At 38.2% G+C, this 13,574-nt stretch overlaps 2 protein-coding genes across 3 annotated transcripts; both read right to left on the bottom strand.

Annotated features, from left to right (window-relative positions):
* Nucleotides 1–586: 586 nt before the first annotated feature.
* On the bottom strand, nt 587–3,095 carry LOC122300783 (proteasome subunit beta type-2-A). Its single transcript, XM_043111668.1, has 3 exons — nt 2,797–3,095; nt 2,573–2,696; nt 587–1,109 (listed from the first exon to the last, which is right to left on the bottom strand). Exons 1-3 carry the CDS (start codon nt 2,952–2,954, stop codon nt 777–779), a joined length of 615 nt encoding a protein of 204 aa, XP_042967602.1. The 5' UTR covers nt 2,955–3,095; the 3' UTR covers nt 587–776.
* Nucleotides 3,096–7,920: 4,825 nt separating this feature from the next.
* Nucleotides 7,921–13,234, bottom strand: LOC122300782 (type IV inositol polyphosphate 5-phosphatase 7-like). 2 transcript variants are annotated; one of them, XM_043111667.1, is made up of 13 exons: nt 12,640–13,234; nt 12,425–12,512; nt 11,835–11,903; nt 11,646–11,730; nt 11,446–11,550; nt 10,641–11,346; nt 10,339–10,532; nt 9,958–10,066; nt 9,685–9,833; nt 9,176–9,440; nt 8,577–8,654; nt 8,310–8,483; nt 7,921–8,219 (listed from the first exon to the last, which is right to left on the bottom strand). In XM_043111667.1, exons 1-10 carry the CDS (start codon nt 12,667–12,669, stop codon nt 9,218–9,220), a joined length of 1,758 nt encoding a protein of 585 aa, XP_042967601.1. In that variant the 5' UTR covers nt 12,670–13,234; the 3' UTR covers nt 7,921–8,219; nt 8,310–8,483; nt 8,577–8,654; nt 9,176–9,217. The 2 variants fall into 2 exon arrangements, with proteins under 2 accessions (XP_042967601.1, XP_042967600.1); XM_043111666.1 differs by having other exon boundaries at nt 8,310–8,480.
* Nucleotides 13,235–13,574: the final 340 nt, after the last annotated feature.

Raw genomic sequence — 13,574 nt, 5'->3', positions numbered from 1 at the left:
CGATGTTGTGATTCTTTTCCACCATGATTCCTAGAGAAACATGACCAGATGAGAAGAACATAGAAAAAGGCAATATGGAAATGATAAGAATTTTCGGTGCCCCCAAAAAAAAAAAAAAAAAAAAAAAAATCACTTTCTTTGGACTCGGAGTCATCTTAGTGCTCCCTTCCCATATTTGTTTTAACGAATGGTGAACTTGAATATTTTTCATGAAAATGAAGCTTTAACAAATCGATTCATCTAATATCATCAGACTTGTTCAGTTGAATTCTTTCAAGGATGCTGCTTGCACCCCCGAAAACTTGAAACTTGAACACTGAATTGCTTTATTAAAGCTTGTTGGTTAGTCAGCATGAAGAAATGGGAAGCCAGGGAAAAAAAAAAGACGTGAAAATAAGAGGAGAGCAAACATAAGATCTCTTGTTTTGAAAAAAATGGAAGAATGAGGGATAAATTTGTCCATCATTATCATCATCATCATGAATGAGAAAACAAGGTGTAACGCGTATGCCTCGGACAGTTCTTTTCTTTGCTGGCTCATACTGAACGTAAAGCTATAAAACAAATCACACTTCATGACTCTAAATTGTGGAAAGTACCATGAGAACTGAATAATGGCATTGCAAAATGTCTCGCTTAAAGAAAGAGATCGACAAAAGAGTTGCATTAATTATCCAGCCGCAATACCACTATCAAACACTACGCATCCAAGTTTATGGAGAAATATAAAACACCCAACGAAAAAAGGAGGAAAAATTAAAGACCAAGGAAAGGATTCAAGCTGCAGCCACATCAGCATCCTTGACGGTTTCACGCCAGGCATACTCCCTTGCTCCATCCTTGTCAACAATTTTGATAACAAAATTCGGTGGTGCCACGACCAGCCTGGATCTTATCTCGATAATGCACTTATCAACCAAGTCGATTGCTTCTTCTACTGACATGCGGCTGTGGTAGTGTCTGTCCATTGTGGAGAGTGAAAAATAGGACCCATAACCAAATGCACCCTTGTCGACTTTGTGTAGTGTAGCAATATAATCAATGTAGTAAAGAGACGGGCCTGTCTCCTTATCGTACCCAGCCAGAAGGATATTCACAGAGTATGGGTTCTGAAAAAACAAATTTCACAAGTATATCGTAATTTAGAATCTCAACCACCTAATGATGCTCATGAGATGCGTATACGACTGCATGTGCAACAGAAGCATCTCGGATTAAAATAATGAAAATAAGTTCTTCCATCCTAAGCATGGATTTAGCAACGAGTAGGGCTATGTTTACCCAGAAGTCATAGCCCTTTTTAAAAATCAGTTCAATCTTCATATGAAACGTGTTACCTAGGAGGAAACAAAGAGAAAATCTTCACTAGAGTAGCCAAATATAGAGGAAATTCAAAGCAAGGCCTAAGTGCCCTTAGACAGCAGCTGCCAAAGCCTGTTCTCATGAGAGGGTAAACTTTAAACCTCTACTAACATTCTTGCCCAGCCCCTAGTTACCACAAATCAAACCTTACATACTGGCAAAATTAAAAAACTACTAAAAACAATACTGGAATCCCAATTTGAACTAATGTTGCTCCTACCACCAACATATTTTCCATATACAGTATTATAAGCATTAAGTTCCTTATGGAAAGGAACGACTGGAACTTTGAAGACCTCAATTCAGAACTCTTAATCGAGCTGATGGCAGTACCGCTCTCTAGACGATCTTAAAAGTTCCTCTTTCAATACCTTATTTCTCCAGGTTAGAGTAATAGACTTCTTCAATGAGCTTATTATCATTACTTCCTTGTATCTATCTCCTAGTTCCTAATCAAGTGCATTCTCTCATATATGTCCTGTGTACTAGGCTATGCCTATTTTTTATATTAATAAAAAAATACCTATAAAAGAAAAGTTCCTAATGCAAACTCCAACTCATAATCTCAAACAGGGCAGTTCAGCACCTGATTATCTTCACCATAAAACTGGATCCCAAATGTCTTACCCTAAACTATCAAACGAGTGCTCCGTAAAAGAAAATGGCAATAATCTTCCTGATAGAGGCAATTCTCCGCATTATAAATCATAATTAGCCTAACCTCCCTTAAGAATAGCGAAATGAGAAGGAAAAAAAAAATAAAAATCAGATAACACAAGGGGTTTGATCCTGGGTCAAATTTTAAAAATTATAATGAGCGCGATTTTTTTGATAAGTACTAGTTAGGCAAAATTGATATTCAAGACCTCTATTCATAGAAGAATCCTCAATTTGACTTTAATTTCGTTATGATCATCCAATGTAAAACACCACATGAGAGACATAACACAAGAAACGAGTTAGATTTTGCACAAATATCTAAGCACGAACAACCAGGTTCACAACTCACCTAGAAAGTAAATATTTTCTTGCATAAAAATTTTACTTTTGCCTCAAACCCTTATCAATTATACCTTCCAATAAACCAAGAACCGACTTGAATCCCAACCCTAGGCAAGATTGAACCCCCAAACACATTTATATCATTTGACATAAACTAAGACAACCTAAGAATTAAGCGAAAACTAAATAAAAGAAACAAAGCATATACCTTGCGCAAGGCAGTGGCGAGCTCGCCTCGGGTGAAGTTAGCTGCAGCGGCGGTGGTCAAAGGAATCCCATTTCGGAACTGATACAGAGCCACGTTCTTCTGTATGTACTCCGTGAATTGAACTCTGAAAGAAGAGTCCAGAAAATAAAACAAAAAAGTTGAAACAAAAAACGAAATTATCTTAATTATTTATCGATCAGATATTGCAGAAATGGAAGCGAGACCTGTCGCCGGGCTCGCCGCTGGCGGCGATGAGTTTATGAGAGTCAAGGACCATGATCTTATCCTCGTTGGACTTGTGCACCAGTATACTGTGCACCGCCGACGTGTCTGCAGCTACGACGGCGAAACCTTCGCCCACCATTCCGAACACGCACTCCATTCTTCTTAATTCTTATCGATCCGGATCTACCCTCTTCCAATCTATTTCTCACTTCCTTTCCTCAGTTTCTGTCTCCGACTCTCTCGCTCTCTTTCCCTAGCTTTGGTATACAGAAGCACCTTGAGGAACAAGTTTTGGAGGGGATTGTTGGGATTTCGTTGGATGATAAGGGTACTTTAGTAACTGATGATAATGCGCTGGCGGTTTGGGTTATTTGGGCTGGTAGAATGGGCCTCGACTGTTGAGCCTCACTTACTAATGGTCCTATTAAATCTCCGCCTAGAATCTTTTTATTTTGCAGGTTTAGATTATGTGGGCTTGTAGGATGGGCCTCAACTGTTGAGCCTCACTAATGGTCGTATATCTCGGCCCGATTCTTTTTATTTTCTTGGCGGCCTAGATCATGATAATTTCTCTCTGCTCATAAAAATTAAAATTATTGTAAAGGTTCTAAAAATGTGATAGGTGATATATGGGATCTTATTTTATTTAAAAAGAAGAAATTCTTGCTATTTATAATAGTTTCGATCATGCTCTAATTATATAATAATCATATAGGCCCGATATGGCTTGAGCTTCCCTTAATGCGTTATAACAAAGATGTTTTCTAATTAGAATGGATGCTAAATCGGGAAGTTTGGAAGGGTTGATATTCAAAGTGCAGAATTTTGCTGTCTGCAATGTTAATGTCTTAAGTTTTCTGAGGTTTGAGAGAATTGGTTGTGACTCTGTTTTGATTTAACAGCTTGGTATTCATAATGGCAATGGTATCCTCTCCATTCCACTTGAAATGAACTGTATTCAGCTAATGTAAAGCATTCTAAAATAGTTTTGTCATTTCGCTGTGTTCCTTGAAGGCACTCAGTAGTAGATAGCAAAGACCTCAGTTGGGATAGACAAAGCTGAACATGGATGGGAGTTTTCTATGTCAAATTATGGGTGGGTCACTAACACAGAGCTGAGGTAAAGGTTGTCCTTGATGATTTGAATCCAGGCATTAGCTTAAACTGGTATTGTGTGGGTGCTTGAGTCTGATTCTCATTTGGTTGTGAATTGGTTTAAATGATTTTGGTGGTGTTCATTGAGAAGTGCTTGGGGTATGGAATGATATTCTTGCCAAGTGTTCAGAACTTAATGTCCGGTTCTGCCATGTATGTAGGGAGGGGAATGAAATTGCTGATTGTTTGGTTTAAAATACACTGCAAGGCCCTAAAATTTCTGAAGATTAAATGACCTTGGACTAGGTTAGTTTTTGTAGGAAAAGTAAAGAAAAGAAAACCAGGATCCTAAAAAAAATATTCATTTCCCCCAAAAAATAGCAGCATATTCATAAAGTGCAATGATAAGCAACTGAGGAGGCAGAGAGTAGCAGGATCAGTCCCTCGCCATGGTCTGCACTGCATGGACAAAGCTGATGTGCTTTTACCTTGTTTAAAGAATATGTAGCCCACGTTGCCTGCTCTTTCCACTAACCTAAAGCTACTACCACAGAAATTCAATCTCTATAATATTGAAAGCTATGCTATGCATCCATTTAGGCCCCATTAAGCTTAGAGAATATAGGATATGATGAGTTCTAATGCTCATAATTTAGTTCCATAGACATGAGTTACTGAGTGTCATCATATTGAATCTGTAAGATAATATATATAGAGGGGAACACCAATCTGTGCAAAAGGAAAAGCCTCTAAATTATGACTTTTCAATTTAACTGTCAGAACTGTAAGAGGCCTGTTCTGCTTTTAAGTTTGTTAATCGAGCTCACTGGAAAAAGTAGGATAAGAAAACTACTCTTTTCAGTTAAATCATTAGCTGAAAAAATGGAAAGCTTCAAGCCTCCATCATAAACTCCAAACTTATGTCATTGATTACTTCAGTGCTGAATACTTATTATCAAATTCCTACCTCCTCTTCTTTTGGATTGAAACATAAAGAAGCTGGACTCAAATGATTGTGTTTACCTGCATTTGGTCTTCCTTTCAGTCCATTGCATTTGTTTTCTCCTTTTTACTTATTTATTTTACTTCTGCACACACACATAAGGAAACATACATCTTACAAAGGAAACCTCATCTACCCATTTGAAGCTGCTTGATTAGAGCGTTCATCCTTGCAAATATGGAGGGAGATATTTTCATATTTAAATATTGAGAGATTACTAAAAAACTAGTTGCCTCACCAATTAAAACAGGAACATTACACAGCCATTAATCATTATGCAGAACTGCAAATGTTTGGGCATGCCTTTCTTTTCTTTTGCCTTTGAGCACTAGTAGTGGACTCAACAAAGCTTTAGCCAAAGTTTAGCTAAGGTGCATAATAAGTTATTGTAATAGACTCAACAAATGAACAGTGATTATAGCCCAAGGCTATTTCACTGGCCAAATCTGGGTCTGGCTAAATATTATTCTCAGAATAAAATAATTCATTTTCCTACTACTTTAGTCTCAACGCAAGGAGAAAATGTCTGATTCTAATACTCTGTGAAGCTTTAATCGAGTTGGTGGCCAAACAAAATCAAAATGAAATTGGGTTTGAATATGTTGTGTAAATTGCGATTTGAAAAAGTTCAAAAAATTTTGTGATTAAAATAAGACGTTGATTTGGAAAAAATTGAAAAAAGTTAGAAAATTAATGTGTATTTTTTTAATAATGAATAAATATTTAAATTACAATTAAAATTAAAATAAATGAAAAGATCAAAATCAATATTTTAATAGAATAATGATGAATTTGTTGAGTCTATTATTTGGTATTATGAAAAGTGGCTAGTTAAAATTTATAAAAGTGAATTTTCTAGTTAAATTTTGCCCAAAGTTCATTAAGGCCACTACTAGTGCTCTATGATGCCATAAAGCACTTCTTCTTCTTTTCCAACTTTGTTATCACTCAAACTTGTATTCTACAGGCATGTTAGGATAATTTACATTAAGACAGATTCTGTGAAAGCGATGTCATCCAAAGTTCATGAATCATATAGGGGCTGTTCTTTCCCGGTTTGTGCACACGCTTCAGGGGGTGACCCTGCAAAATGGTTCCTGTCTGCAAGGCTGCAAAGCTAGAGAAATGCACAAATGCCATTCTCTACCAACTGCTAAGCATTTTCTTCATTGAGAAAGTGAAACTGCTGAAACCTGTTTTTGAGAAGTGCAGTGCTAGGTTCACAGAGAGAATTTACAGAAGTAAGTTTCCAAACTTACGTAGCTAGATATGACACGTTAGATATACTTCATAGTAAAAAGAGCTTCACAATTTGATATACCACATCAAGCCATTGTCCTCTTATAAATCGTTTGAACGACCCTTTCAAATTGCTTCCCAGTTCTTTTGTTGCCGACTTAGTATGTCTTTTTTTCTCCCCTTTCTCTAATGTAAAAGACAATAAAAATGACATTTGCATCCTTTTATTCTTCCACTACCTCAAGACATCAATGGAGGATCTTACATGTACAAGTTCTGCTGCAGGGCACAAGACACCTGACACCTTGACATATCAAAGCAGGGCTTCACGTTTATAGCTGTCATCACACTAAATTCGTACTACACTCCAGTATCTCTACAACTTCGCCAGCACTAAACATATAGGATCTTTGACATTCATCATAGATATTACAACAAAAAGCAGTACGATGACCATAGCTTTGCATTGCAGGAATGGTACCTGGATAGTGCCCATTTAGGTGGTGCCTGTCTTTCCCTATCCCAGATATGAAGTAGAATTTACTCAAATATCTCGAAAGAATCAGCAAATGACATTTGAGGTAGGGAAAGCTACGAAATTGAAAAGAAAATAATTGGGATCAGATCAGAACCCTTTTCAGTCCATGATTATGATTCTATACTATCATCAACGCCCACGCCATGCGTGTAGAATCCTCAATGATGAACAAGAATAAAAGTAAAAACAAGCTTTTGTATCTTCAGAAGTAACAAACCTCGCCTACACAAAAAGTATAAAACCTAGGAAAAAATATATCGAAGGAATCTCCAGCATTCATCATACTATTGTCAGGATACCGATTGGCTAGAGCTTTCTTTTTCCATATGGGATTTAATCCAAATTATATATGAGGACAGTTCCAAGTATAGACTTGCAGCTGATTCTAAATACTAGGTAGCAGAGTTAATTAACTAAAAAATTTTCGTTCTTTGAAGCTCTCATATCCATGCTAGTAAGATGAGAAGAAATGTTTTTAGATGAAAGTTAAAAATTTAATAAAATATTATTAGAATATTATTTTTTAATATTATTATTATTTTAGAATTTGAAAACGTTCAATTGAGATTTGAAAAAATTGAATTGTTTATTATATTTTATGTAAGAATTTGAAAAAATTATAATAATAAGATATGAGTGTTTTTCAATCAAAGGGCTTGAGAAGTAGCTATGGAGAAATTCATAGGTTTAGGATTCTTTGAAAGGATGATATCCTCGAGATTCACCAGCGTCCAAATCAACAATAAGTTAATCACCACGTCTGCAGCAGACCCAATGGCGGAAAAAATATAGTAAAGTTAAAGCGAGGTGAGAAAACTTGGAATCCACAAATGCCAAAATGCATAAAATGCATCCCATGCTCCTCTGTGCTGACATGCAGGGAGAGGCCAGAGGCAGTGCGCATGCATTAACATATAGAGCAAGTACTGCGGCACGTCCCTACATACTACAGTTTTTGAGGGTATAAACTAGTCCTGTTTCCAGTTATATTGCGCTCTTGTTTGAAGAAAATATCGACCATATTGTATTTACTGCTACGCTGTTTTGTGGGTATCTTAATTAATTCGGAGTCTAATTTGGATCCAACTGCTAAAGATGTTGTGGGGTTTAGACAGCTTTCTCAAAGAGCATTCTCCAAAACCATATGGTTTCCGATACAGCCAAAGCTGTGAGTCCGTCTTGTACTTTTCTGGTTTGTCATTGGCCTCAGAGTGAAAAGAAAAGCAAACAGCAGTGGAGAAGGGAGAGTATCAAGAACAAGATCTTTTTTCAGTAAAATCATTAACAATACAGACAGAAAGAGGCTTCAGATTTCTATAACCAACTTCTTCCTTTTCTTTTCTTTACATTTTTCACACTACTTTCGCAATGAGTATCCACCATATCTTTCTTTACTTTTCTTGGCGTTTAAAGTTAGTACACAGGATTATTTTGACTATCTTTCACCTCCATTCAGTCATCTATATTTCCTGAACAAATTAAAAAATCACGAATAGAAAAAAAATTGTCATCTCCCACATGGCACTTCTGTATAGGTTGAGTTCATCCTGCAAAGCCAAAAAGTTTCGACCATAAGAACATGCACAACATGTTTTAGTTCAAGTATAGAAGCAGGCAGCAGTTAACACATATAGTACCTGATCATTGTATAGGATTATACCCGTGCCTGACTCTGAGATGCCTGAAGGAGGGTGCTTCTTAATCAGGAAGCAGAAACAATGCATCATACTGATACTGTTAAGTTGTTAGTTAACGTTTATGATGTTTGAAGGTATATTGTGTTGGTGACAAAATTACAGAATCAACTCCTGCTAAGAGAAAGTAGAGGTAAAATTAGACAAAGAAACTGTGTACTTCAGCAAAACCAAGAAAAGTGAGAGAGAAAAAAGGAGGGGGAGACCAACCTCTTTTGGTACGTGGGCAACGGAATGTCTCCATCACCCTTCAAGGATGAATTTCTTCAAAGTTATTCCCGCCTGCAACTGGGGACCAAATGTTAAATCAGAATGGGAACAACCAAGAGATCTACTACTAAACAAAATTTTTAAAAAGACAAGGGAAAGAGAATGTAAATATCAAACCCTTTCAGATTATGCAAAGTGCATATTCTGGGAAATAGGCATGATTCAGCTCCAGGTGGGATATTGTACAAAGTATATCCTCCAAGGCCTATTATAGAATGGCTTGCAGGAGGCTGGGAGCTATTAATAAGACTTGCTTACTGAGCCATTTTAGTACTTCCAGCTACCCAGGATGCACTAAGGGGAAATATAAATGAGAGACACAGAGAGAGAGAGAGAACTGAAAGAGGGATATCCACCTGAGTTCTCAGGATGCATCGTAAGTGATATGCAGAAAAAATTGTAATTCTTTAAATGGTTATTGACCATGGTAGTCTCTCAGTCATGGGCAGCTTACATAATGTAAAAAAATAGACCAGGTAAATTCCAACGACTTATGTCTAGTTTAAAAACATTTAGAATAGTGCAGAGAGAGAGCATACTCAAGTGCGGACTAATGCGGATCACAATTATTCTTCCTTCGTTTAGAAAAAGTTGAGTTCAGTATATCCATGCGAATAAGGCAGAAGCTCCTCCACTTCAATCTTGGAACTGGAACAACTCATGCTTTTCCTCAAACGGCTATGGCTTGATTCAACCTCAGCCCAAAATAGGCCATAAACGGGTCTATGATCTGAAAATTTAGATTCGCCCCGGACATAGGATGATTGCTGGAGACCTTCTCCATACCACAAAATTCTATCACACCTTCATACAAAAAATTATTAAAATCAGCACCACATCCAGAACAAATAAAAATACCACCACAAGTTTTTGAATTAACGAATGTCTCAACATGAAGGGCTGAGTACCCACATCCTATTACAATCTACAATTCATAGATGAAAGATTTTATTTTTTTTTAATTTATTCTTCATATCTCCCCTCCAGATTGCTTTGGGCTATCATTTCACATACTTATTTTCCCATAAGGTTGAAGAAGTCATCTTACCAAGCAGGCGTTCTGCGTTTCTCCTTTGGATGCATATCGTCCCCTGCATATCTGTCTGAATTAGTTGAATACTTGTAAGTTGGTGGAAAATAAATCCTCCCCTCGTTCCACCCCACAAAAACACGACCATGTCTCTGCTCTCTACGTAACTGCCAAGAGAACCGTCAACAATTTAGATTGGATTCTTCTTCATATAAGCAAAAACAATAAAACAAAAAGTCATTTTGGAACTGAGAATGAAACGGACAGAAGCACTCTGGAAGAGAAACATGCCTGGTCATTCTCTAACAATGCCCTCCAGTTTTGCATCTCAACAAGCGCTTTGGCAGAGCGGTAAGAGAGAGCAATACGATAATTCAAATCCCCAAGCCAAATAATTCGACTGGATAAGGAGAAAAGAAGAAGAAGATACATAATTATAATACTGAAGACAAAACGTAGTTGAGCTATGATAATTATAAAAGATTGTGAGCCACATAGAAACAGAGACTTTTGTGCCCGAGTACAAGTCCGCATAGTTTGAGGGACGAGATCACCTAATAATTCCATATTGCTTTCCCTACTAGTCTGCATTTTCTCTTAACCCTCAAGAATTTCCGTTCACAACAAGTTAATAGCCCTATTTAATCGATGATTGATAAGCAAGCGTCTTACTCGTGCTCTAGGATAGTTTCGGGGGATTTCTCATCTCCAGAGCCACGAACCCGGGGAAACCTTGTCTTCCTAAGGATTTCCATGACATCAGAGTTCCTTCTTAGCTCATCACCCTCCTTCTGCCCTGAGGTCAAATGGCTACAGACGAAGCAAAATGTTGTTTGGTGTAAAGACATGCTGACTGAAATTGATCCCTGCAAATACAACAATAATGCGTGTCATCTTCAGTTAATAGTATCCACAAAAACTCAAAAGAACAAGCAGATGCATATGGTAACTGCCACGATTAGCTAATGCTATACCTTATTTCCGAGGTAACCCATCAATCCTCGGCCAACGCAAGAAACTTTCATGTTCCGAACGGAATCCCTCAATCCACTTCTTACCCATATTGTGAGAAATATGCCAACCATCTGTTTGCTTGCAACCAAACAATACCTCGAATGCCCTGGCATTCTATATCCATCTTCGCAAGATTGAAATCCGCCATAGGCCATTGGTGAATACAACACAGTACTTGGGGAGTCCCCTGGCCCATTGTCATCATCAGATGAACCCCATCTGGAATAGTCACTTGGCCTGGAATAGTCGCTCGGTCTGGAATAGTCACTTGGCCGGGAATAGTCACTCGGCCGGTGACCCCATCTGAAATTGGGATCAAAGTCACTTTGCCGGTGGCCAAATATTACTCTATCACAAACACTAAATCGACGATCAAGTCTTGGTTGTGGGATTGAAGGTTCACTGTCCATTCTCCAGCTGTGGGTCGTCTGGAAGGATCGACGATGGAAGAAAGATGAGTTCTTCTGCCTAGTAGACCCCTCAAAATCTGCATTTATTTCTACCATTGGCTCTGGAATGGGTGATGGTGTATAGCATCCACCAACCCCACTGGTCCCAGGAAGATTGTTCAGAGTCTTTCGAACGAGAGCCAGCCATTTTTTGGCAGGACCGTTGTCTTCTGCACCCAGAACATTACCGGCATTTAATGGAACAATTTCTTGAAATCTGAGAGGCAAGGAATAGAATGGGCATCCATTAGTAATGGGTTGATTTCAGACTGTTCATAAAGCAAAATTATGGAAATATAAGCTACCCGAAGCATACCCAAGAACATAAATGTCGGCAGGTGCCGAGGCATGAAGCCAGTCATCCAGATTCAAATTACTCGGTGGGGATCTTCCAGCCACATTCCATGTAGCAACGAATATGCTGCCCCAAGTTAAAAAGATAAAAGCTCTCATAAACAGTACAATAACATCCAATACGATCGAAAAGAAGAAGACGAAAATGAAGGAAAACAATACCTATAGTTCTGCACGTCTATGATTCGGGGGTGGTCAAGATTCATTCTTCCTCGCCGGCCCTGCTCCGTGTTCCGACAAAATTTTTCTGCGCACCGGAGAGAGGGGAAAAAAGAGAGATAAGTAAAAATAACATCATGCGATATATTCTTAGCAAATGAAGTCTCAAATTGTGTTCTAATTATACTCAACCAGTTTTGCTTTTTTTGATTGTGCATGGCTCCCTCTCTGAGAAGCTAGTCCTGTATTCCGTATCACCTCCTGAAACAGGAATCATTGTTAATGCATCAGCGATCCCACTTCAAAAGAAATTGGATACGAGAGAGTTAATGCTTTGTTAATGCATCATTGTTAATTCGGTATTGATGCTGCAAAAACAAACTCGATCAAGGGAGTTGATTCTTTGTTTGGTTGCCGAGAAAACTTGGGAGACAAGATTAGAGAATTTGGAACTTTGAAATCTTTGATTACTTGTGATGCGGGAGACAGAAGCCCCTACCCAATCGAGACTAGTTTGAATATTTGGCTAGTAGGTTCTCGAGATCATAGAATTCTGAAAACCACGACAACATTGACAAAGATAAAACTCAAGGTACATATATATTAATATGTTCCTTTCTTCAGCTTTCTTGGCAACCAACCAGCAGGCGATAAATTAGGTAATAGATTCTTTATTGGGGGAGGACAAAGCATATTCTTTCCTAGCATTGAGGCTAAGAGTAACTCCCAAAGTCCTAAAAGTTGACATCAAGAAAGAACCCAGAGAGAACAAAGACACCCACCACCGCAATTAACATCATCTGCCAGAAAATCCTCCGTCTTGCTCTTGAAATTGAACCACTTCCTGACCATTTTCTTTGACCATGAGAGCTTTACCAAACAAGAAACAAAACATGGGTAAACATCATCCAATAGTAATAATAAAAGGAAACCAGAAACAAAATCTTATAATTCTTCCACAAACGAATGTCTTTTCTAGTAGAAGAAAGTGAAAAACCTTGCTTTTCTTGGGATTTTCATCTCTCATTGTTTCACTACCACTTCATACAGCTCTCCTGGTATTCTCAGATAATTCTGGATATCTGGGTTTTAGCAGAGACTTTCCTTACCCAGCTCCCGGGTTTTCAATATATCGAGCTTTGGAACAAGAACAAGCTCAGTTCGACCTCAGTAGTCTGTGCAACTCCCACAACTATCAAAATAAGCTCGGTAGCTTAAACAAAGAAGACCAAGCAACAAATGGGTTTTATGGATTCCTTCTTCTGACACTATTAAATGCACTATATGAAAGCGTTAAGGGGCAAAGAAGCAAAAGCAGAAGAAATACGAAACCGTAACGACTGGAAAGAGAGAGAACAAGGGACGATGCTTTAATGCGTGGAAGTGAGATGAGATTCCGAAGCAGAACAAGACAATGCGGCAGGGAGAGAGAGAGAAAGAAAGTGTAAGAGAGAGAAGGCAAGACTGAGCTTCTCTTCCCCTCTCTCCTTGAACAAAGGGCCTCGGTCTCAGTAACAACAGCAAAGTAACGAATTTGAACGGAATAAAGTGCAGGGGAGAGACAGAGAGAGAGAGAGAGAGAGAGAGAGAGAGAGATCAGTCTCAAGAATTTTTTTTATTTTCGAATTATTTTTGTTTAGTATGTTAATTTTACTCCAAAGCACAAGACATGCCAAAGCATGAAAGGGGGCAACGGGCAGTTGTTTAGTCTTTCAACTCCCGTACATAAAATGACTCGGGCAGCCGGACAAAGGCTGCCCTTGGTCAGCAAAGTGGAGGTAAGGATGGGATCTGTAGCAGACCCTATTGCTTTGTGCCTGTCCTTCCCGTTGTTAGTCTTCCTTTCAAAGTAAAAAAGCAGTTTAAAGAAGGGGAAAAAAGATAAAGGGAATGTATGTATGCGCTGTAGTAGCAATATTGTACTGCTTCTTC

This window comes from Carya illinoinensis, chromosome 2, assembly GCF_018687715.1.
Source record: "Carya illinoinensis cultivar Pawnee chromosome 2, C.illinoinensisPawnee_v1, whole genome shotgun sequence".
NCBI classification, from domain to species: domain Eukaryota; kingdom Viridiplantae; phylum Streptophyta; class Magnoliopsida; order Fagales; family Juglandaceae; genus Carya; species Carya illinoinensis.
This window is presented reverse-complemented; position numbering and strand designations above follow the sequence as displayed.

What these genes read in the sequence shown, in the direction of transcription:
- LOC122300783 (XM_043111668.1), bottom strand. Translation starts at nt 2,954, where the DNA reads ATGGAGTGCGTGTTCGGAATGGTGGGCGAAGGTTTCGCCGTCGTAGCT. An exon ending in AGCGGCGAGCCCGGCGACAG is followed by an intron (nt 2,697 to 2,796) that starts GTCTCGCTTCCA and finishes CTCTTCTTTCAG; the next exon opens with AGTTCAATTCACGGAGTACA. An exon ending in TCGCCACTGCCTTGCGCAAG is followed by an intron (nt 1,110 to 2,572) that starts GTATATGCTTTG and finishes TTGTTTTTTCAG; the next exon opens with AACCCATACTCTGTGAATAT.
- LOC122300782 (XM_043111667.1), bottom strand. Translation starts at nt 12,669, where the DNA reads ATGAGAGATGAAAATCCCAAGAAAAGCAAG. An exon ending in GAAACTATCCTAGAGCACGA is followed by an intron (nt 10,067 to 10,338) that starts GTAAGACGCTTG and finishes CTCCTTATCCAG; the next exon opens with TCGAATTATTTGGCTTGGGG. An exon ending in CATTGTTAGAGAATGACCAG is followed by an intron (nt 9,834 to 9,957) that starts GCATGTTTCTCT and finishes TTCTCTTGGCAG; the next exon opens with TTACGTAGAGAGCAGAGACA.